A 23,339-nucleotide genomic window follows, 5' to 3' on the forward strand; every position below is an offset into this window, starting at 1 on the left:
GACTGGGCCGGGCTGCAGGCAACTGGAAGGCAGTGGGGTCCAACAGACGACATGAGGACCAGCCGTGAGCGGGGAGCCAGGATGTCTGGTCCTGGAAGCTGATGAGAGTGTTTCAGGAAGGAGGGGGTGAGCAGCGGAGTCTAAAGCTGCTGAGAGGTTGAACAAGCTCAGAACCGGGACCCCGCTTTTGAATTTGGGGATGGACGTGGAGATTACTGAGAACTTTGGCAAGAGATGTTTCAGTCGTCTTTCAAGTAAGGGGAGGAGATTGAGTGGTGCTGGTGGGTGCAGACCACTCTTCTCAGGAGTTTAACTCTACTCGGGGGCAGGATGAGCTGGAGGGAGTTATGTGGGAACAGTTGTTTTTCAAGTTGGGAGACAGTCTGCTCACGGGAACCGTCCTGTAGGGACAGTCATTATTTCTTTAGTAATTGGTGGTCTGTGTCCTGTTTGGATGACCCACTTGCCTTATGGAGAGAGGACCACATTAATGGAAAGAACACCAACTTCACCCACATGCTGAGCTAGACTAGACTTTCACTTCCCACCACTTCCGGCTGTGTGATCTCTTGAATGTGTTTCCTCACCAGTAATGTGAGATTATAGCCCTTACCTCCTGGGATGGCTGAGAGTATCAATGAGGGAATATTCATAGAGAGCCTGGCATGATGCTTGGCACATAGGAGATACTCAACATTACAGAAAACTAATCAGCCTGATTGTGGTCTTCCAGGAGCTTTCACCTCAAGGCAGATGACCTTCACAATTTCAAAGTATGCTAAACACATAGAGACAGCAGACTGTCTCAGTGTAGCTCACGAAAGGCCAGATGTTTTCAGTGGCAACAGAACTGGAATAAGTGCATATGATTATGGTGGGTGAGTCCTCCCAGCAGCAGGAGGTGATGGCAGAGTCCAAGCTAAGACTGCTTGGCCTGTGTCTGTGACAATTGCACACAAGCGGATCAGCACTGGGGAAGGCTGCTTGAAATGAAGCGAGAGCAGCCAACGGAGCATGAGAGGGGACGGAGGAAACTCATCAAACTCAGGGAAGATGTGGACATGGAAGATGTCTGTCTCGGCACTCTGGGCAACTGGCAGAGCTCTCAGCAGGGGTGCCAAAGAGAGCCAGTGCTCAGGATTGTTTGGGGAAGAGAAGAGGGCACTGCCAGTCACCCTCACCCTGGGTTAGTTGTTGTTCAGTCGTTAAGTCATGTCTGACTCTTTGCAACCTCATGGACTGCAGCTCACTAGGCTCCCCTGTCCCTCACTATTTCCCAGAGCTCGCTCAAACTCAATGAGTCAGTGATGCCATCCAACCATCTCATCCTCTGTCACCTCCTTCTCCTCCTGCCTTCAATCTTTCCCAGAATCAGGGTCTTTTCAGTGAGTCAACTCTTCACATCAGGTGGCCAAAGGATTGGAGCTTCAGTAGCAGTCCTTCCAATGAATATTCAGGGTTGATTTCCTTTAGGATGAATTGGTTGGATCTCCTTGCAGTCCAAGGGAGTCTCAGGAGTCTTCTCCAGCACCACAGTTCAAAAGCATCAATTCTTCAGCACTCAGCCTTCTTCATGGTCCAACTCTCACATCCACACATGACTACTGGAAAACCTATAGCTTTGACTGTATGGACCTTTGTTGGCAAAGTGTTGTCTCTGCTTTTTAATACACTGCCTAGGTTTGTCATAGCTTTTCTTTCAAGGAGAAAGCATCTTTTTTTTTTTTTATTTTTATTTTTTTTGAGAAAGCATCTTTTAAGTTCGTGGCTGCAATTACTTTCCAGTGATTTTGGAGCCCAAGAAAATAGTCTGTCACTGTTTCCACTCTTCCCCCATCTATTTGCCCTGGGTTAGTCGTGGGACACAAAAATGAGGCTGGTGGTAGGGCCAATGATCTTTCAGTCCTTGGAAAGGAGGCAAAGGAACGATGAGCCAAGTGCCGTGAAAGGAAATATGCAAAGAGCATGACGGATCCCAGATCGGAGCACCTGATCCTGCCAGAGCGGGTGAGACACTGGGGTGGCCACGCTGCTGGGTCACATTGGGGTGGCCACGCTGCTAGCTGCACTGCTTTCTAGCTGTGCCGCCTGGGGCAAGTCATCTCCATTTTGAGCCTGGGATTCCATGGGAAAGTCAGACTCCAAGCTGGGGGGAGTTTGGCCAGCACCACCTCCGGCGCCACCAGCATTTCAGATGGTGGCTGCAGAGAAAGTGCTGGACGGCAACCAACTGAGTCAGACCCTCTTAACTGGCAGGGGGAAAGGACCAGGGGAGGTGCTCCTGTGTTTCACTGGGAGGGAGGCAGAAATGTCATCTTCACGCCCATCAGTCAGTGGTCAGCACAGATCTACCTACTAAGCACCCGCCCCGCCAGGCACTGCCAGGCAGGAAGGGGCAGTGGGTCCTCAGTCACCCAGGGTGAAGAGGGCACCCAGCCTGCAGCCAGGGTGTGAGTGTACAAGTGGGAGATCGCCCAGGAGGGAACAGAGCATTCATTAGCCACAATTTTTCAGGCGTATTATGTTTTTCAAAAGCACTTCTCGCCCATTTTGATCCTTCTAAACCCCTCTGTGACCCAGACAGATGAATACTATTGTCTCTCTTTTTCAATTGGGGAACCAGGACCAGAGAAGCTAAAAGGGACTTGCCTAGCATCACACAGTTTTTCAATGGCAGAGATAAAGCTAGTAGTACCCCTAAGTATCTTGTAAGTGAAAGCACTTTTTAAACAGTGAAGTGTGATTCCCCAGGGAAGTTTCTAGTTAGTTCTTAATGGAGGCTGGGGTGGGTTCCTGAGCCTTGTTGCTCTCCCCACATGCCTGGGAGTTGCTGGACTGTAGGGGGCCATAGAGGCGGCAGAAGCCCTGGGTGGAGAAGCCGCGCCTGGCTAGGGAACTGGACTCCAGAAGCAGGATCTGGATTCCAAAGGGCTTTGGGACATGGGTGAGGGAAGGCCATTGGGGTAGGAGAGGATGTTTTGGTAGAACAGACTCAAGACCACAAGTAACAGAAGGGATAAGAGTTTCCAAGGGAGATGTGAGCATCATTCTGGACCTTGAAGTGGGTCTGGTCCAGTGTAGGGAGGGCTTGGGGTTGGGGGTGCCCAGCCAGGGTGGAGGAGTGAGCGTCCTGGGGGCAGCTGAGTGACCCTGAGCAGCTCGCTTCCCATCTTTGATTCTCAGCTTTTCATTTGTCAGTGGAGGGCCTTGCAGTCCCTGGTCTCCAGGGCTGTGTGGCTCTGACACTCTGTGTGGCCTTGAGGATCCTACGGCTCAGAGACCTGACTCAGGTGCTCCTTGGGATCAGAATGACTCCTGGATCCTTCTTACAGAGGAAGCCCTGCATGAGGCTGGGAGGGGGCTTCCCTGGTGGCTCAGCCATGAAGAATCCACCTGCCTTGCAGCAGACACAGTAGACACAGGTTCTGTCCCTGGGTCTGGAAGATTCCCTGGAGGAGGAAATGTCAACCCACTCCAGTATTCTTGCCTGGAAAATCCCATGGACAGAGACGCCTGGAGGACTACAATCCATGGAGTAGCAAAGAGCTGGACATGGCTTAGCAACTTATCTGGGAAAAGCCAAGCCCAACCTGGAGAGGGCAGTCAGTCCTTTGGGAATAACTGCTGAGTGGCCGCCCCCTGCAGGCAGCCTGCATTCTCTCAAACACTGGGCAGCTCTCTGGGTGATTCCATGAAGCTAATTAGAGTCCATGAATCTAATTCCATGATTTAGAGGTGAGGACACAGGCTCCACAGCCAGCCAGCTCAGGCCTGTCCCTCCCAGTGCTGCAAGAAAGGTGGGGCGTGGGCTAGACAGATCTGATAGGAAAGCACCCTGACCCCGGGCTTCCTAGCCTGGGGTAGGTCACCTCTCTCAATCTTGGTTCCTTATCCGTGAAGGGGCGCCCACCGTGAGGGGTTGTCTACGATTAGAGAGGGATAAAGCCTAGAAACCCTCGCCCGGAGTCTCTGCTCTGGGCGCCGGCAGTCGGAATTAGGGACTGGACTGTACCATGGCTCTAAGCCCGGCTAGCTTTGGGGGACTCGCAGGCGGCCCCAGGACAGCCAGATCCACGTGGCTCTGGACTTTCCAGCTCCGAGGACCGCGGTGGGCGGTGACGGGGTCGGGGGGAACAGTATCGGGAACCAGAGGGCCAGCAGCGCCCACCGCCCCCTTGAGTGCAGGCCCCTCCCCCAGCTGGCAGCCGCGGGGCCGCGGGCCATACCAGGGCCCACGCCCGAGCGGGCGCACAGGGCGGCATTGTCTGCAGCGCCTGGCACCCTCTCGTTTGCATAGCCACGTGAAGAATGCGAGGGAGCGGGCGGGGCTGCCCCCGCGGAGGGGTTCTGGGTGGAGGGTGCCTGGAGCCCAGGGTCTGCGGCAGGACCCTGCCTTCCCCCAGCGCAGCATGGGGAAAGGCGAGTGGGACGCTGGGGTAGGAGGGGGTGCGGGGGCGGGAGCGGGGGCTGGCGGGGGCTGGCGGGAGCGGGAACAGGATTTTGACATTCCCCGGCACCCACGCCTGGCGAGCCGAACTGAACGTGAGGGGATTGCTAATGAGGTCGACGAGAGTTAAACATTCCCTTGCTCCAGAGGGCTCAGCTGGGACTGGTGAGAGGAGGGGGTGGGCGCTAGGAGGGGGCAACCTGAACCCCAGGAATGTGCAGAGGCCACTGCTCCCCCCCAGGCTGTTCTGGAGCTGGGGGCCAGGGCCTGGTGCCTCAGGCCCCAGCAGGAGTGTTAAGCCAGCCAGCAGAGGGATTAGCAGCCTGAGCAGTCTGCCCTCCTTCAGGCTGATGCCAAAGGTTGGTGATATCTCCCACCTCCCTGCCAGGCTCCTGGCTGGCTGGCGGCCAGCTCTGTCCCAGCCTTCATGGGGTCCCTCTTCTGCCCCCCACCTCAGATCTCAAACAGACTCCTGTTTGAGGGAATCTGGCCCTCCCCTGTTTTGATACACATGGCCCCAGGGACCCAGGACCTCTCTCCCCAACACCCCCTCCCCAGCCCAGTCTCTCCATAGCTGACCTCAGAACCCTCTCCAAAAAGTTCTCCTTGATGTCTAACCCTAGTCTTAACCTCCTGCACATTGGAATCCCATTGTCTTTCCGTCCTGTAGGCAGGGGACAGAAAACCCCAAGGCTCAGATCAACTGTGCGGTGGCAACGTCCATCATCTCAGGGCTGATGCTTGGGGTAGGAATTAGAATTTTAGGGCACTTGTATCAGCTTCTAAAGGGGTTCCCCTAGGGGAAAGGCCCTGAGAGCCAGCCCAGGTCACTCCTCCCAGCCCCTCCTTTCTGTATCCCTGGGGAGGGGAACCCACCTTGGCCACGCCCCACCCCACCCCCCACCCCCAGGGGGCTGGGCAGGAGGAGCTTTGCTGGGGACCTTGCCCTGGCTTAGGCGGCTACTGTGGGCGGGCCCCTGGCCTTTCCAGCCTGGGCCTCCCCCTGCATTCTAGAGCCTGGAGCCGCTGCCTTTGCTGCTGCCACTGCAGGGCTGCCGCCTCTCCTCCTCAGCCTCTGACCACTTGCTGCACCCCACCCCCCACCCAGCTGCTCCTGTCACCTGGCCATGACCTCGGCCCCCCCAAGGATCCTGGCCCAGCCCTGAGCCCTGGAACCCCCAGTCCCCTCCCTTGGCCATGGCCAACTCTGGCCTTCAGCTCCTGGGCTACTTCCTGGCTATGGGTGGCTGGGTGGGCATCATCGCCAGCACAGCCCTGCCGCAATGGAAGCAGTCCTCCTACGCGGGCGACGCCATCATCACCGCCGTGGGCCTCTACGAAGGACTCTGGATGTCCTGCGCCTCCCAGAGCACCGGTCAGGTGCAGTGCAAGCTTTATGACTCGCTGCTCGCCCTGGAAGGTAGGCCTCATGCCCGCTGGGATGGGGAGGCGGGAAGTGGGGGTGAGGGACCCAGAGCAGGCTTTCCCACAGTCTGCCATCTGCCCTGGGCTGCACTCGCCAGCCCCTGCCCCCTTGCACTCTTGAAAAACCAGGTCAACCTGTCCCCTGACCGGGAACAGGGGCTCTAGGTTCTGGCAACTGTGGGTCCACATGCCAGCTCTGCCACTGTAACCTTGAAGGAGTCACTGACCCTCTATGTCCTCATCTGGAAAGGAGAGGACTAGGACTCTCGCAGGACTCTGGGAGGATCAGAGAGATGACTGCCAGCACTCAGAGGGGCTCAGTCAAGACCCTTCCCTCTGTTTCTCCCCACACCCTCTGCAGACATACTGTGTGCACATATCTACGTGACAGTCCTGCCACGTAGACAAGTATGTGGGCCCTTGGGTGCACCTACACACACACACACACACACACACACACACACACACACACACACACGCTGATTCAACAGATGTGAACTTGAGCAGACTCCAGGAGATGGTGAGGGACAGGGAAGCCTGGCATGCTGCAGTCCACGGGGTCTCGAAGAGTCGGACACGACTAACACATATGCACGTCCACACACAGGCACTTGAGTAGGCAGGTAGTCCTCCTCCTGAGGTGTGGGGCTGAGCCTGACAAGTTGGCTCGTAAACAGACACCACTTTAGCTCTACCCTGGCTGGGAGCCCACCCACCGCCCTCTGCCCAGGGCCCCACAGGCCTGAGCCAGGCTGCTGTCACATGGCCCCCGCCACTGCGGACCAGACAGGTCATCTGGCCTCCATCAGGGACCCAGATGCCCTGAGCTGCCCCTGGACCCAGGACTGGCCCCAGCAGCAGGCATCCAGCTGCCATGGGTGACTCAAGGGGCAGAGGGAAAGCTGACCAGCGTCAGATCCCTCAGCTCCTCCTTCCGCCGGATCTGAGAGGCCCCAGGAGAAGCTGCCTCCCAACCCCACTGCCTGCAAGGCCTGTGCCAGGCCCCAAAGGGAGTCGCCTGGCCAGAAAGCAGCAGATGGGAGAACTCATGCCCCCCGTCACCACACACTATCCAAAAGAACCCGCAAGCGAGGGTGTGGCTCAGCTCCACACCCTGCTCTCCCACCCTCCCCATCCCCTCTCACCTACGGCAAGTAGCACCTTCAGCTTCAGCTCCAGGCCCCCCATCTTGGGCTCCGGCTCAGTCCCTCCCACTCCACTCAGGTCACATCCAGTCGGCGCGAGCCCTGATGGTGGTGGCTGTGCTCCTGGGCTTCGTGGCCATGGTCCTCAGTGTTGTCGGTATGAAGTGCACTCGGGTCGGAGACAGCAACCCCATCGCCAAGGGCCGTGTCGCCATCGCTGGGGGTGCCCTCTTCCTCCTGGCGGGTAAGTGCCCAGCTCCTCCCCCCCATCTTGACCATAGCCAGCAGCCCCATGCTGGGTGGCCATCTGGGGGCCGGAGAGAGCTGAGACCTCCCTCCCCTGTCCTTAGGCCTCTGCACTTTGACAGCCGTCTCGTGGTATGCCACCCTGGTGACCCAGGAGTTCTTCAACCCCAGCACACCTGTCAATGCCAGGTGAGTGCCGGGGCATGGCTTGAGCCATGGCTGGGCCTCCCGCTCCACCTTCTCTGAGGCCACTGGCCTTCGTCCCGCAGGGCACCTGGCGGGGAAACTAGGGACAGGCCCCAGGGGCTGTTGCTGAGAAGTTCTTTGGTGTGGGGAGCAGACAGCATGTGGCTGGGCCCTCCAATGGGGCGGGAAGCTGATGGAAGCCACTCCAAGGGGTAATGCCCTGGCTCTGGATTTAAATCCCAGCTCCACACAGGCTGGCTGTGTGACTGGCAATTCCTTAATCTTTCTGTGCCTGGTTTCCTGCCCTGGAACATGCAGCTAGGACCAGGGATGCAGCTCAGTGTGATTGTGAGGGTTCTATGAGATGGTGCAAGTAAGGGCACCATCTCACTGGGTTGTTATTTCTTTTTTTTGTTTGTTTGTTTGTTTTTTGGGGGGGTTGTTATTTCTGTAGGAGGCACAGGGACTTGGAGCCAAAGAGATGAGGTTGGAAAAGTCTTAAGGGCAGATAGCAGAGGCCCTTGCAGCCATAGGAAGCTTTTTTTTCCCCATCTTCAGGTGGAAGGCAGGACAATCCCTCTGGCTGTGGTGTGAGAATGATGGGAAGTGGGCAAGGCCAGTAACGTTCTGTTGTAGAGGTCTGGAGCAGAGGGCTTGGGGCTGAGTGGCAGAGATATTTGGAGGCTAAAATGGTCAAGACTTGTAAGGTCAAGGTGTGGGGGCCAAATAAGGGGCTCTGTGAAGGGACTGACCCCTCCCCTTACCTCTCAGCTCTGCCAGGAGCAGAGAATGGGACAGTCTCAACCCCAGTTATCCCAACAGACCTTGAGGCCTGGGGTGGAGGGAGGATGAGGAGAGATGGCTGGGTGGTTGCAGTCTGGAAGGTTCCCTGGAGGAGGCAGCAATATGGAGAGGGGAGGAAAAGATTTCAGTAGTGAGGTTCATTCCCCGAGGCTGGCAGCTGTAACCACGAAAACCTGCCCAGCAAGAGGTAGCACAGCTCAGAGATGCCAGGCTGGCACTCACCCTGCCCCTTCAGCACTCCTCAAGGTTGCCCAAATTGCAGGCCCTGTGCTGGGTCCTGGGGACATGAACGAATCTGGTGCTGTCTGCCCTCAAGGTGCTCCCCGGGGAGCCAGACCAGCAAGAAATGATCAGCCACCATGTGAGAGTCAATGCCAGGTGGCGAGCAAAGAGGAGTCAGGGAAAGCTGCCGGAGGAGGTGGCATCTGCACTGGGTCCTAGAGGAGGAGGGGACGCAGGTAGCGGGACGCTCCAGCAGGGGGCGCCTCGGGCCCTAAGGTGGGGAGACCTGGGCGCTGCAGAGGGGACGCCGGGCTGCCCCGCCCCGCTTAGGGGTGGAGAGGCGGGAGTGCTAGGTGGAGCAGGCGAAGGAGTCTGGCCTTCTCCAGAGGGCGGTGAGAGCCCAGTGACGAGTTCCGTGGGCCAGACCATGACCAAGAGAGGTGGCTGGACTGCCCCATTCCTCCCGTCCCTGGCGGCCTGGCGGGGACCCCCCCCCCCACACACACACACACCCTTGCACTGGCCAGAGGAGGAAAGGGGCCCGAGGTTGCACGGAGCAGACCAGCTTGGACCTGGGTCGCTCTGAGCTGGTGGTGCTTATGTGCTGGGGCAGGGGCTGAAGAAAGGGTGTGTGTTCATCCCAACTTCCCCAGATGTGCGTTCATTCATCCCAGCTTCCCCAGAGAGCCCGAGGAGGCTTGTGAGGCCCCAGCCTCCGCTCCCCACGCCCTGCCCACCCTCTGCTCTGCCAGGCAGAGGCTGGGAGCCCCCCGGGGGAGATCGGGGCGGGGCAGGGTCGGCACAGTCACACCTGATGGTGTCCTCCACCCCTCGCAGGTACGAGTTCGGCCCAGCCCTGTTCGTGGGCTGGGCGGCCGCCGGCCTGGCCCTGCTGGGCGGCTCCTTCCTCTGCTGCACGTGTCCGGAGCCCGAACGAGCCAACAACAGCCCGCAGCCCTACCGGCCGGGTCCCTCCGCGGCTGCCCGAGAGTACGTCTGAGCTTGCCCAGCATCTGCTGGCCCGTGCAGCACCCCGGGTGGGGCCAGGAGGGCTCAGGGGGTCCCCCAGGTCGGCTAGGGCTCTGAGCAGCTTGTCCCCAACCTAGGCACCCAGTCTGCGTCCTGAGACTCAGACCCGGACATTCAGAGAGAGGCGGGAGGCCGGCCCCAGCCCTCCTGCGCCGCTGGGGCCAGGGCCAGGGCCAGGTACAGGCAGGGACCTGTCCACACCCCAGCCAGCTGCAGTTCCTTTCCTGGCCACTTATTTACTCTCTATGCTGGGCCTGGAGGACGCAGCAATAAAGACGCCCTGGGGGTGGCCAGAGCCCATTGTCCCTCTGCCCCACGGGGCTTCTCACAACCCCAGGAAGGAAGTAGCGCCAGGATGACACTTGTCCCGGATTACACACAAGGAAGTGGGTTCAGAGAGACCAGGAGGCGTGGCCCGGCTGCCTCTGAATTCAGGTCTTGCAGTATGCCTGGAGCTGCGTGGACACACACAGATGTCTGAGCCAGGCCATGTCACTCCTGCCCCAGAAATGAGCTCCTGCTGCAGGGCTGCTGTGAATTCCACTTGCCAGTCCCTGAGTCTGGGCCTGAATCCCACAGCCCCTGCCCCAGCCCCACTGCCCTCTGTTCACCCCACTAATTAGCTCTCCTCTCTTTTGACTTTCAGACCAGTTGTTAAATTGTCCGCCTCCACCAAGGGCCCCCTGGGTGTGTAATGTCCAGGTCCCCAGCCTGGCTCTGCCCCACCTTGCCACACCTAGACTATGTGCTTGATATTTTTTGGAAAGAAAAGTGAACATCCAGCTCTTGAGTGTGGTGTCATTTGATCCGTCTCTGGTATGGCAGAGCTGGACCCTGGGATCCTTGGGCACAAAGATGGGGAGACAGGTCCAGTAAGGGTTACACAGCACATCCAAGCTGGTCAGGATCCTCCCTGACCGTCCTTAGGTTGGCACCAGCACCTCCTTGGTCAGAGACGCAGCCCTGCTGCTCTGGCTGTCCTGGAGCCCTCCTGGGAAAGGGGGTGATCCCAGGGAGACCCTCTCACTTGGTGCTGGGGGCCAGAGCCGGGTGAGAGGACACGAAGGAGGAGTTGGCTGCCTGGAGAAGTGCCTGAGGGAAGGACGTTAGGGCATTGCAGGAGTGTCGGAAACTCTGCTCCCAGCCCAGTGCTGCGTCCTCTCCCACACCCACCCCTCTTGTCTCCAGTCTGCTGAGACCCCACTGTTTCTGCCCTGGAACCAGAGTAGGGAGGGGCAGCCTGAGGCTGCCTGAGTCAGCGGCTGGAGCTCTCACCTCACACAGGGCTGTGGGCAGAGCTGGAAGGACTTTAGGTCTTGAAGTACAGTTATCACCTCCTTCATACCGAAGCAAGTGTGTGTGCGGGCTTAGTCGCTCAGTCGTGTCCCAATCTTTGCTACCCTTTGGACTGTAGGCCGCCAGGCTCCTCTGTCCATAGGATTTTTCAGGCAAGAATATGGGAGTGGGTTGCCATTTCCTTTTCCAATAGAAGCGAGAGTCCTCAAAGGAATATAGGGAAAATTAACCCAGATGAGCCCCTGCTGTCATACTCAGGTGCTGCCCACCTGAGACATCCTCCCGGGACCCTCGGCCTCTCTCTGGCCTCTGCCCTCTGTCTCTCCCAACCAGAAGGAGCTGACCACAGCTCTTGGAAAGAACTGTCCCTTTCCTTCCCCTGCCCTCCTCAGCCAGTTCTCTTCTGGCTTCCTCCACCACCCGTCCAGTGACATCTCCTACCCAGTCACGGATCCCAAGGACGCAGCTCAACCGTCTCCCCCTGACGTGCCTCTGAGAGGTGAAGTCAGACGAGATGACCGTCCAGCTCCAGGAGAAGGGAGGGGAGAAGCAGACGGCAGAGCTGCTGTGGGATCATCCACGGGCGGCCTGGCCTGGCGGCAGCTGCGCATACATAGGGGCACCTGAGGGGCTAGAAGGGGTAGGTGGCTGCGCCTAAATGGGTTCACCAGAGCCCTGCGTCTCGAACGAGGTGAGAGGTGAACGAGAGCTACGGAAGAGCCTCTCTGGGTGCCTGACATGGTAACGTAGGGGTTCTTGGCTCTGCTCGCTCATTCAGGTCACCTGGGGAGCTGATGTCCAGCCCTCTCTGCCACCTCCAGGCATCCCAACCTAATGGTCTTGAGGTGGCCACGTGGTGGACCTGGGCACCAGAAGTCAGCACATGAGGGCACTTCTGTGAGGCCTGAAGCTTGGGGCTGTGGCAGCCACATTTCTTGCTCCTCTGAGGCAGTCTCGAAAGGCAGGTAAAACAAGAGGCGAGAAAGACGAAAGGAAGCCCCTCTTCCTCTGCCTTTCCCGAGACCAGGCCATTCCGTGAGGACACCACACCCTCCCAGTAAATAAATAAACCCCTTTCCGCTGAAACAGTTTTGAGTTTTGACTTCTGTCACACACAGCCATGTTCAGGGACCACCAGATGCTTAGGGCTTGGTAGGCAAATGTTGGGACAGCGTGTGCTGGCTGCTTCAGGGCTGGGCTGTGCGGGGGACAAGCGCCAGGCCAGCGGGTGGCCCCACAGCTGGGTGGGAGCAAACTTCTGTGTGATCCTTTGTGAAGGGACGCCTTTTGTGCCCATAGCCAAAGACTGGACAGGTGGAGAGTCAGGTGACCGCTCACAACCCAGTGGTTCCTGGCAATGGGAGGATGCCTGGGAAGAACTCAAGAGTTTGCAGCTAGAAGAGTTTGGGAAGCTAATCCCCCCAGGCCTCTTCTCTTTCAAATGTTTACATCACAGTCACCTTGTCTGCCAACCTGTGACAGGGTCAACTGTCCAGGCCTCCTGTTTCCTATCCTAGCCGCAAGGCCAGAGGACTGAGAGGAGACCCAGGTAGGTTGTGCTGTTATTATTTTACTAGCAGAGTTCTTTCAAGGATGAAATTAAGTGTTAGTTGCTCGGTTGTATCCAACTCTTTGCAACCCCATGGACTGAAGCCATCCAGGCTCTTCTATCCATGGAATTCTCCAGTCAAGAATTATTGGAGTGGGTGGCCATTCTCTTCTCCAGGGGATCTTCCTGAGGCAGGGATCAAACCCAGGTCTCCTGCATGGCAGGCAGGTTCTTGACCGTCTCAGCCATCAGAGAAGCTAAGAATGAAATTGGCGGGCCATAGAAGATGGTTTGGGGAGGGATATACCTGTGCCCTCAGCCTCGAAGGGAAGCCGGAGTACCAAGGTAACAGATGTTCAGCTGAGGGGTGTGAACCAGGTGCTGGAGTATCTGACCAGACACTCATCTATTGCCTGCATCTGAGAGTATAGATAGACTGAGTATTAGAGGATGTCAAGGAATTATGGTTAATTTTGTGTTATATGTATTATTCATCTTATGTGATAATGACACTGGTTATCATTTTTAAGCCTTGTCTGTCAGACATGCACGCTGAAACAATGCAATGGCTGGATTTTCTTTAAAAATACTCTAGGAATAGAAAAGTCAGGGGCAGGGAAAATTTTTTAAATAAGACTGGTAAATGCCAGTGGTACTTAGGGGTTCACTCTGTTTTTCTCTGTGTGTTTAAAAATGAAAAAAAAATCAAAATGTTAAAAATACATCTAAGTTTTGCTGGTTTGTAATTTTATATACTTCCCATTCGAATAAAGGTGATGAAGACTCTTGTCACTCAAAGCAGAGTCTTCCAGCCACAAGCATCACATCACCCCAAACCTTGTTAGAAGTGCAGAATTTCAGGCTCCACTCCAGACTAGGAGAAACAGATACAGCATTTTCAGGAGATCTCTGGGTGATTCTGGAGCATTTCGGAAAGGCAGGTGTAGGCTAGTGAGAGCTGTGTGTTGCTTCTCCTTTTCTGGATGAGAATTTCAACTGAGCTACCATTGACTAACTGGATATAATGAAAGTGGTTTAATTTAAGATTTTGTCTAGAGGTGGAAAGATTGTCAGGAACACAACTAAACCTGTTCCAGGCAAAATTGGACATGAAGAATGGACAACACCCATTAGTGCTTCCTGACCATCTCTCCTCAGAGAGCACATAAAACTAATACTTAGTTCAATTTATGAGAATATTGTAGGCAATTTTATTCTGGATACTATATAGTCTTGTTAAAAACAACAAGAAAAAAAAAAAAGAAAAAAAAACCAACAAGAAATGTGGAGGAAACAATCACTCTGCTGAACAGCAGAAATTAACATTATGTTGTAAATCAACTGTGAGTAAGTGAAGTTGCTCAGTCGTGTCCGACTCTTTGCGGCCCCATTGACTATACAGTCCATGGAATTCTCCTGGCCAGAATATTGGAGTGGGTATTATTAGTTCCTTCTCCAGGGTACTGTACTTCAGTAAAATTTTTTTAAAAAGCAAAAAAATGTTGAGGAAAGGGTAAACAATTCTTTTTTTTACCAATTTTAACAATTCTTTTTTCGAGCATCAGAGGACTGACTCAATGCTATGGAGTCACGGAGTCAAAACCTGAACCACTGTCTCTCCCTCTCTGTGTTGGTGGCCCATGTGGTTGCCACAAAGCTGGAGTCCTTGGTTGCTGGGTTTGGAGATTGGTTACATATAAGGGGATTGAACAAATAAGTAAATTTGTCGTTGTTTAGTCGCTCATTCATATCTGACTTGTGACCCCATGGCCTGTAGCCCTCCAGGCTCCTCTGTCCATGGGATTTCCCAGGCAAGAATGCTGGAGTGGGTTGTCATTTCCTTCTCCAGGGGACCTTCCTGACCCAGGGACCGAACCCTCATCCTCTGCATTGCAGGAGGATTCTTTACCAATCACCGGGGAAGCCCAAATAAGTATCTACACTGGAGGTAATTGAAGCGTCTTCTCACTGTCAGAGAATGGATTTACAGAGTTGGAAAGGGGGAAGACTAGAATAAATCTTGAGGTGTTGGATTGGAATTGGAGGTATGCGGATGAACATACAGCTTTCAATATATGTAGATAAATGTAGAAATACAGTTGTATATGTACATGTGTATAATATACATACACAGAGCCTTCTGTAACCACAGCCATGGAACTGGAGATATGGAGAGCCCACTGTACTACAGTATTTTATATAAAGGACTTGAGCATTCAGGGATTTTGGTATGGTTGTGGTTGGCAGGGGAGGGGGTGGACAGGTGTGGTTCTGGAACCAATCCCCCATGAGTACTGAGGGCTGACTGTACATCCCCTAGACAGGTCAAGAAGCAATGACCCCCAAGGGCAAGCTCATATCTTGATTTCTGAATACCATGCAGAACCCCAGGGAGATTCAAGGAAAGTACAAAATAATCTTGGAGCATCTTGTTCCAGAAAGTAAGAATGTGCTCAAGGAATGATGGAGATGTGTCTAAAGGATTCAGAAACCAGATTAAAGGGTTCCCTCTGATTTTATCTGGAATAGTTTGATCATCAAAATTCATAGTGACAGCAATGGATTTTATTTTTTTTTCAGTAATGGATTTTAACTGTGAATAAAAATAAGAATCCACTAGTTCCTAGAGATATGAATAATTAAATAAGTGGGGAAAAAGAAAAAGCTTTACAGTAAAATGGCAATACGTGTAATTTACTAACTAAGAAGTACAAAATACTTAATTTTGCAGTGATGAGCACAGCAGACATATCTTAATCAAGTGATAAGAGTTAATACCACCAGTAATGAAACAAGACAAATGTAGATGACTCCTAAGATAGAGATGGAAGCTTTGAACTCACGTATGATGAAAACAGAACCTTTCACTTCCATTTTTGAAAGATGTTTTTGCTGAGTATAGAATTTTAGGTTGACTCCTTCACCCTTTTTCAGCACTTTGTAGATGTCATGCTAGTGTTTGCTAGTGTTTTCTAGCTTACATAGTTTTAAAATCAATAGTCTGCTGTAGTTCATATTGTAGTTCCTTTGTTTCTCTCTGGCTGTTTGTCAGATTTTCTCTGTCTTTGGTTTCCTTAAATCTGACTATGATGTGCCTGGATGTATTTTTTCCTTTGTATTCATTTTGGTTCATGTTTTCTGAGTTTCCTGGATGTGTGATGTATTAACTTTCATTGACTTTGGAAAATTTGCAGCCATTATTTTTTCAAATGTTTCTTCTGCTACATTTTTCCTATGTTCAGCAGCTACTTCAGTCACATGCTGGATATTGTGTCACAGCTCTTCAATGGTCTGTTTTCCCCATGTTTTGGTTTGTACAATTTCTACAGACATATCTTTAAGATCGAGACGTTTTCCTCCACTGTGTCATCATTTGATGAGCACATCTAAGCAATTCTTCACTTCTGCCGATACCTTGTGCTTAGTTTGAGACCTGGAATCCAGAGTTTTTCTTCGTGCTACTGAGCTTTGGCATTCAACACTTCCTGCATGCTGGCACCAAAGGCAGCCTCTCCATGCTCTTGTTCCTTCCCCAGAAACAGCTTGCCATTGCTTGCTTTATGACACAAGGCGCATGGTGGCCGAGGTCTTCTCAGTTCTGCCCCAGCCTTACTCATAGACCAGCCCTGTGGACCTGAGCGTCTGACCTCTGCCTTGTGATGACAGTGGGTTTTGGGTGGGAGTTTCCTGCCCTCCCATCAGGAAGCAGATTTCTGTTTTGTATCAATTCAGGATCTTAGTAAGGAGTTTCCTATTTTTCTCTAGTGTTAGGCAGCTTTTGCTTCTACCCCAGCTCAGAGGTAGGCAACCTTGGTTTAGGACTTACTTCTTACTTAGCTTTTCATTCCTTTTTTATCTCCTAATATTTCAAATAGGATCATTATCTTCTGCTTGTTAATGCCTATCTGCTGCTTGTGAGTATTCTTCGTTATTATCTCTAAATGTCTGTTGTTTTTTTTTCACCTTCATATCCTACCGTGTATGGAATCCTAAGTTGGCAATTATTTTCTTTCAGGTCACTGAAGATATTTTTCTACTCTCAGACTATCATTTTACTATTTTCTGGCATCCATTGTTTCTGTTGAGAAATATCAGCTTAAATGTCACTCCTCTGAAAGTAACCTTTTTTTCTTCCTGTCTACTTGCAATATATTCTTTTGCCATTAAAAAAAAAGTGGTATAATTTTTGATGTGTTTAGATGTGGATTTCTTTTTATTTAACCTCTTTGGGACTCTTGACTCTTCTGGTATCTCCCCCTCTCCCCACCCCAGTCATTTCTGATTGAGTCTTAGTCATTATCTCTTCAATTTTCTCCTTTTTTCTTTCTTCTGTGGCTACAATTACAGACTGGTTGATTTTCTTACTATATTCTCTACCTCTTAGCTTTTCTCCTCTCTTTTCCACATTGTTTATTCTCTGTATTTCATTAGAAATGATTTCCTTCATCTATCTCTCAGTTAATATTTATTTTTATTTTTTGACTGCACTGCATGGCTTGTGGGATTTTCATTCTCTGACCAGGACTGAACCCAGGCCCTCAAAAGTGAAAGCATGGAGTCCTAATTCCTAGACCACCAGGGAATTCCCTTTTTATCTTCAGTTTTTAACTAGCTTCTGAACCTGTCTATTGATTTCTTTGGTGTACTGTATTTTTATAGTCTCAGATTCCCATCTGGTTAACTTAAAAAAATCTGCTGTCAATTTATAGTTTCTGGTTCCCTGCTTTATTAGTTTGCCAGGGATCCTATAACAGAATAATGTATGTTGGGTGGCTTAGACAATAGAAATTTATTTCCCCACATTCTTGCAGGCTGAAAGTTCAAGGTGTAGGCGTAGGCAGAGTTAGTTTCTCTCTGAACACTCCGTCTTTAGATTGTGGAAGCCTGTCCTCTTCTGGCGCCTTCGTGGTCCTTCTTTGTGTGTGTGTCTATGTCTTAATCCAGTAAACATAGTTGCTTTACATTCTACGTCTAATATTTTTGGCCTCTGGGCTACCTGTGGGTCTTTTTCCACTGTCTGCTGCTTCTACCTTCTACTAGTTCTTGTTCATGATGACTTGTCTCCTGTAGACCTAATAATCTTTGAACGTATGCTTGATTTGGCATTTGTAAAACATTTGTAGAAATAATTCAAAGCCTCAGATTATATTATTTTCCACAAATAATATTTTACTTGCTTTAGCTGGGTGCCTGGGGTTGGGGAGTGGAACCAGCATTTCAGGATCACCTTTAAGTCTAGGGCTTGAGATATGGGCCCCCATATGACTCCAAGTCAGGTGGCAATCTATGTGAGGGTTGGTTAATTTACTACCATGGTAACCATTCAAAGTCCTCAACTCAGAGCATGGGGTAATACACAAGGGTTCACATGCTTGCCGGCCCTCTAGCAGTTACAACTGCCTCTTCCAGGTCAGCAAACTTAAGCTTCCAGATAAGAACCCAGTCTCTGTTGTCTCTTCTAGATTTTCAAACATATCCAGGGAAAAGGAAGCCCTGAAAATCACTTACTTTTCTACACTTTCATCCTCTCCTGGACCTGGCCTAGTAGTTTGTATTTTAATCTCTTAAAGCTTAAAAAAATTACATATTTTGCCTAGTTTTTTTTTTTTTTTTTTGGTGGAAATTTTGCTTTATTTCAGTTGCCAGCAACTAGGGTGGGGGTGTGGAGGTCGATTAGAGAATATAGTCAGGCTCCTCTGTCCATGGGATTCTCCAGGCAGTAAAACTGGATTTGGTTGCCATTTCCTTCTACAGGGGATCTTCCTGACCCAGAGGTCGAACCTATGTCTCTTAAACATTGGCAGGTGGGTTCTTTACCACTAGCATCACTTCTGTTTATACGCTATTTTTTCATCTTTAGTCCTGTATCTTCAAACATTTGTTCTAAAAGCTGTCTAGATCTGCTACCAGGTCTGTCTCAGGTTGTAGTTTCTGTTGGTTTTCTTTCCTTTGATTGAGCCATATTTTCCTTTGTATGCCTTATGATTTGTTATTGTTGTCATTAAAAACTTGACATTGAAACTAATAATAACCCTAGAAATCACATTTCTCTCATCTCCAGGGTTTGGTGTATTTTTGTTTTCTTTTACTCTAGGCTGTATCTGTACCAAGGATCAGCTTAAGGTGTACATTCAAGGTATCTTCAGCTCATTTCTGAGCTGTCTCCCCCAACCACCCCCACCATCCTGGTATGTGCAGTGACTAACTCCCCCCTCCCTCGTATGTGGGTGCTTTTGATTGTCCTTTAGACTAAAATGAAGAGGGGGGAGGCACCAGCTTTTTATATTCCCTGAAAGTCCCTTCAGCTGAAGGGGATAGGCTTGCAACAATGAGGGTAGGTGAACAACAATGACTGCTGTCTCTGTGTTTGCACCTCCTTGATCAGAAACAGCTGACTGACTACAATCAGAACACAATCCCAGTATTTAGGGGACAGGGTCTTTACTGCTCTTTGGCTGCTGCAAGGTATGTGCAAGGTGCTCCAGGAACAACTGCATGCCTTAGGGCTGAGCTGGGTAGTCACTGCTGAATTAAGAGCCAAAATACCCAATTAATCTCAGTTTACTATATGTCTTCCCTGGATGTTGCAAGCCTTCAAAATAGTTTCAGTTCAGTTGCTCAGTTGTGTCTGACTCATTGTGACCCATGAATTGCAGCACACCAGGCCTCCCTGTCCATCACCAACTCCCGGAGTTTACTCAAACTCATGTCCATCGAATCGGTGATGCCATCCAGCCATCTCATCTTCTGTCATCCCCTTCTCCTCCTGCCCCCAGTCCCTCCCAGCATCAGGGTCACATCAGACCAATTCTACCAGTGTACTTGTTGAGATTACGAGGACAGATTCCTGGTGCTTCACACTCGGTCATCTTCCCAGAATCCTTTCTCACCTCCTTACTTTTCTGTGATGCTTATGTTAGTCTGGGTTCTCCAAGCAGTAGACCCCCACCCTCCCCACAATAGGATTAAAATGCAAGAATTTTACTATGGAAACACCTTTAAAAAATGGGTAGGGGGCTGGGGGAGCCATCAAGCCTAAGTGAAGGAATACTGGGTTGAAGAACCATAGACTGCCATGGAGTCTAAGTCAGTGAGCTGTCAGAGGAGTTCAACATCTTCCAGGAACAGGACTGTTTTAGAAACTGCTGAGCTTACTCATTGATTGGCTCGGTAGCACTTAGAAAGCACAGTCTCAAGGCAAACATGGTGGCAGATTTCACAGCAAAGCATCTTGGGTCAGTTATACTACCTGTAGTTAAGAGACTTGCAAGTCATACTCTCATGGCCACCACAATTTCAGTTTACAGTGTTCAGAGCTCCTATCTAGTTGATACTTAAAATTACTATAACAACAGCCTACATTTACTGAGCACTAACTGATGCTCCAATACTTTGGCCACCTGGTGACAAGAGCCAACTCACTGGAAAAGATCCTAATGCTGGCAAAGACTGAAGGCAAAAAGAGAAGGTGGGGTGGACAGGATGAGATGGTTAGATAGCATCACTGACTCAATGGACATGAATTTGACCAAACCCTGGGAGGTACTGCAGGACAGAGGAGCCTGGCCTGCTAGAGTCCATGGGGTTGCAAATAGGGCATGACTTAGCAGCTGAACAGGACTTCCCTGGTGGCTCAGATGATAAAGCATCTGAGAGACGGTCTGTGGGAGACCCGGGTTCAATCCCTGGGTGGGGAAGATCTCCTGGAAAAGGAAACGGCAACCCACTCCAGCATTCTTGCCTGGAAAATCCCATGGATGGAGGAGTCTGGAAGGTTATAGTCCATTGGGTCGCAAAGAGTTGGACACAACTGAGCGACTTCACTTCACTAGCAGCTGAACAACAAAACATAAGGTATTCTTAGTTAATCTTCACAAGAAACTTGGGAAGTAGGTACTATTTACCTCTACTTTCATTGTGGCAGGACTGGAACTCAGGTTTTCTGACTGCAAATCACTTTTCCATCCTGGTGTCTCAAAATGATCTATGAAAACTGAATTTTATGCATAGGGTAAGTGAGACATTTGGTAGCACCACAGAATCACAAAGCTCTTCTTGTCTGGCCCCTTCTTCCCCAACCCCACATAAACATGTTTCCTCATACTTCAAATTTGCTATCTCTGGAATGACCAGAACTCCCGGGCAGTCTTTTCATCCCAGTGTAATTGGCAATCAAATCTCTGTCACTCTCAAGAGCATCTATTTGGCTAACACATAAATTATACGGTCTAACATTACTTATTTTGCCCTTCCAGCAGCAGGCCTCGCTTCCGCCATCCCACTTCTTCCCAACGTAGTAACAGTTACTGAGCTTTCACTCTGTACCCTTGTAGATCTTCGGATGTATCAGGGAAAAAGCAAACACAAAACACAAACAAGAATATCTGCCCTTTACTTTCTGGTGAAGAGAATAGCTATTTTAAACTGAGTGGTCAGGGAAAGCCTTCCTAATCTTTCCCTGAAATAACAGAGGGAGAAAGGCATTTAGTTCCTGGAGGAAACAATCTTCCTGTCAAAAAGGGAAAGTAAGTGTAGAAGTCTTGATTTGGAATATGCTGGCACATTCACGTTAAAGAAATGTGAGGTTGGTGTAGACCAGAGAGAAAGCAGTAAAAGTGGGTGTGGGACACATTGTTAAGACTCCTGTAGGGTTTTGTTCAAAAGTGACACTGGAAGCTTCTGAACAGTTTTGAGCAGAGAAGTGACCCAGAGTCTGACCCAGTTTTTAAGAGGACTGGCTGGAGACAGGTGGGGCAGGAATTTGGTAGCTGAGAGCTCACCTTGCAGATACAACAATCCAAGTTGTTGTATCTTGACAAGAGGCCTGAATCCATGTGGACAGCGGTGGGGAGAAGTGGTCAGATGCTGGCTATATCAAAGACAGAATCAACAGGATTTGCAGACTCTCTGGATGTGGAGTGTTCTAAGAAGTGAGAAGTCAGGATAAACTTGAGGATTTTGGCTGGAACCTGTAAGGATGGACTGTTACTGAGAAGTGGAAGGTTGAGCATGCAGCAGCCCTTGTCGCCACTCAGCTGCTGGGTCTGGGGACACCATCACATTTCCACAAGCCTGCTCTCAACCTTCGTCTCCTTGCCACTGAGCCCAGGGGACACTTTTCAGTCTCCCGCTTCTTGGACTGTTTGGTTTTGGTGCCCACTGAACCACTTCTTGGTTCTCCATGATTCCATGATGCTCCTCTTCCTGGATCCCTCACATCTTTGAGCCTCCACTCTATTCTCCACAATCACAGCTTTCAACAGCCACCTGACGGGCGGCCAGCACCCCAAACCTTCCCTATGGATGCTCCAGACACTGCAAACGGACCCCTCCCCTTTGTGCAGCCCCTGTTCTAGCAAATAGCTCTTATCTTCATCACCATTCTATAATCATGCCAGATTCTTCCCTCTTCCTCATTCCACATTCAGCTTAGTCCCCTCAAACTGGCACCCCATTTCTGAGAACATCTCAGATTTGACCTTTTCCTACTGCCTTATCTATGGTCTCATCTCATCTGGGCTTCTACAACAATGTTCCCTTTTTCTGTCCCAGAGTAACTTAAAGTGGTAACTATCCTATTTAAAAATCATCCAGTGGAACTCCCTGGCAGTCCAGTGGTTAGGACTCTACATTTTCACTGCTGAGGGCTCAAGCCCGATCCCTGCTCAGGGAACCGAGATCCCACAAGCTACAGCCAGCCAAAAACATACAAACATCATTCAGACCCCTTATCACCAGCTTCTCAGCCCAGACAGAAGGGCTGTACAGCTGGCTGCCCCAAGCCAGTAAGAGGTGCTAAACATCACCTGGATAGGTATTTATGCAAGTTGACTTTTTATCATTTATAGCTTTTAAAGACAGCCAGCCAGACTGAAGGGATGTAAGCAGGCTCTCCAGTATCTGAGGCGCCATTCAGAGCAGGGAGAGGTGGAATTCCTAACAAATGCTCCTTCCCCAGCCAAAAAGCAGCCTTCCCAGGCTAAGTGCCACTACAGAACCTCAGAAATGAGCCTGTCATGAACTATACTTGCCTGTCTACTTCTGCCAGGTGCTCAATTCCCGTTCAGTGCCACTACCTTAATTCCTATCAGCTCTCCTCTACTGACTCAGTATCGCTTCTCAAACCCCCCACTGTGCCAGACCCTGTGGATTTAGTCACCAGCTGCTTTTCTGAATGTTCTTTTAGCCTACTTCTCAGTAGGCTTGTGCTGAGGACACTCTCTTTGAGCCTCCTGTAGTGGCTTTCTTTTTCTAAACCCAGAGTACTGTGGTGCCCGATGGTGGGTTAATTCTATTACCCCATTGCCACTTTTCAAACTTCCCTGAAGCCCATGCCTTCAAACTAAGCTCACTATCCAGCAGCATTCCCTGACATTCCAGGGCCTTCTCCACACCTACTTCTATCAACTGACCTGAGGGAATTTCAACACCCAGGATCCTTTTGAACACCATGGTCTATTTTTGACCCCTTTACCTCCAGTACCGTCTTCCACACACATGATCATAACCTGAACTGTCACGACCAGTGCCCCAGGTCTCCAAGCTTGTTGGTTTAAGGCCAGGACCTCATTCTTACAGCTTCCTTAAACTAGTGCTTTTACTCTACCAGATCACTTTGGAACGTCAATTCACACTCATTCCAATCACCAAAGCAAGCTATGTACTCTCGGCGACTTTCACTAGTAAGGATACACCTCCCAGATCTGGGGATGGGGGAAGTGGATGCTGAGCACAACAGCATCAGCTTTTAACCTTGCATTCACCTGAAAAAATTTTTTATTTGGCGGTGCTGGGTCAGCTTTTCTCTAGCTGTGGTGAGTGCACGGGCGTCTCACTGTGGTGGCTCATCCTGGGACAGAGCACAGGCTCTGGAGTGTTCAGGTATCAGTCATTTCAGCATGTGAGCGTCCTAGCTGTAGTTTCCCTGCAGCATGTGGGATCCTCCCAGATCAGGGAACGAACCCACTTCCTGCACTGGCAGGCAGATTCT

The 23,339-nt window shown here is 51.0% G+C and overlaps 1 protein-coding gene across 1 annotated transcript; it reads left to right on the plus strand.

Annotated features, from left to right (window-relative positions):
* The first annotated feature begins 5,644 nt into the window (after nt 1-5,644).
* CLDN19 (claudin 19) lies at nt 5,645-10,199 on the plus strand. Its single transcript, XM_061120070.1, has 5 exons — nt 5,645-5,867; nt 7,097-7,261; nt 7,368-7,452; nt 9,313-9,465; nt 10,151-10,199. The coding sequence occupies exons 1-5, from the start codon at nt 5,645-5,647 to the stop codon at nt 10,197-10,199; spliced, it is 675 nt and encodes a 224-aa protein (XP_060976053.1).
* The last annotated feature ends 13,140 nt before the right edge of the window (nt 10,200-23,339 follow it).

This window comes from Dama dama, chromosome 20, assembly GCF_033118175.1.
Source record: "Dama dama isolate Ldn47 chromosome 20, ASM3311817v1, whole genome shotgun sequence".
NCBI lineage: Eukaryota > Metazoa > Chordata > Mammalia > Artiodactyla > Cervidae > Dama > Dama dama.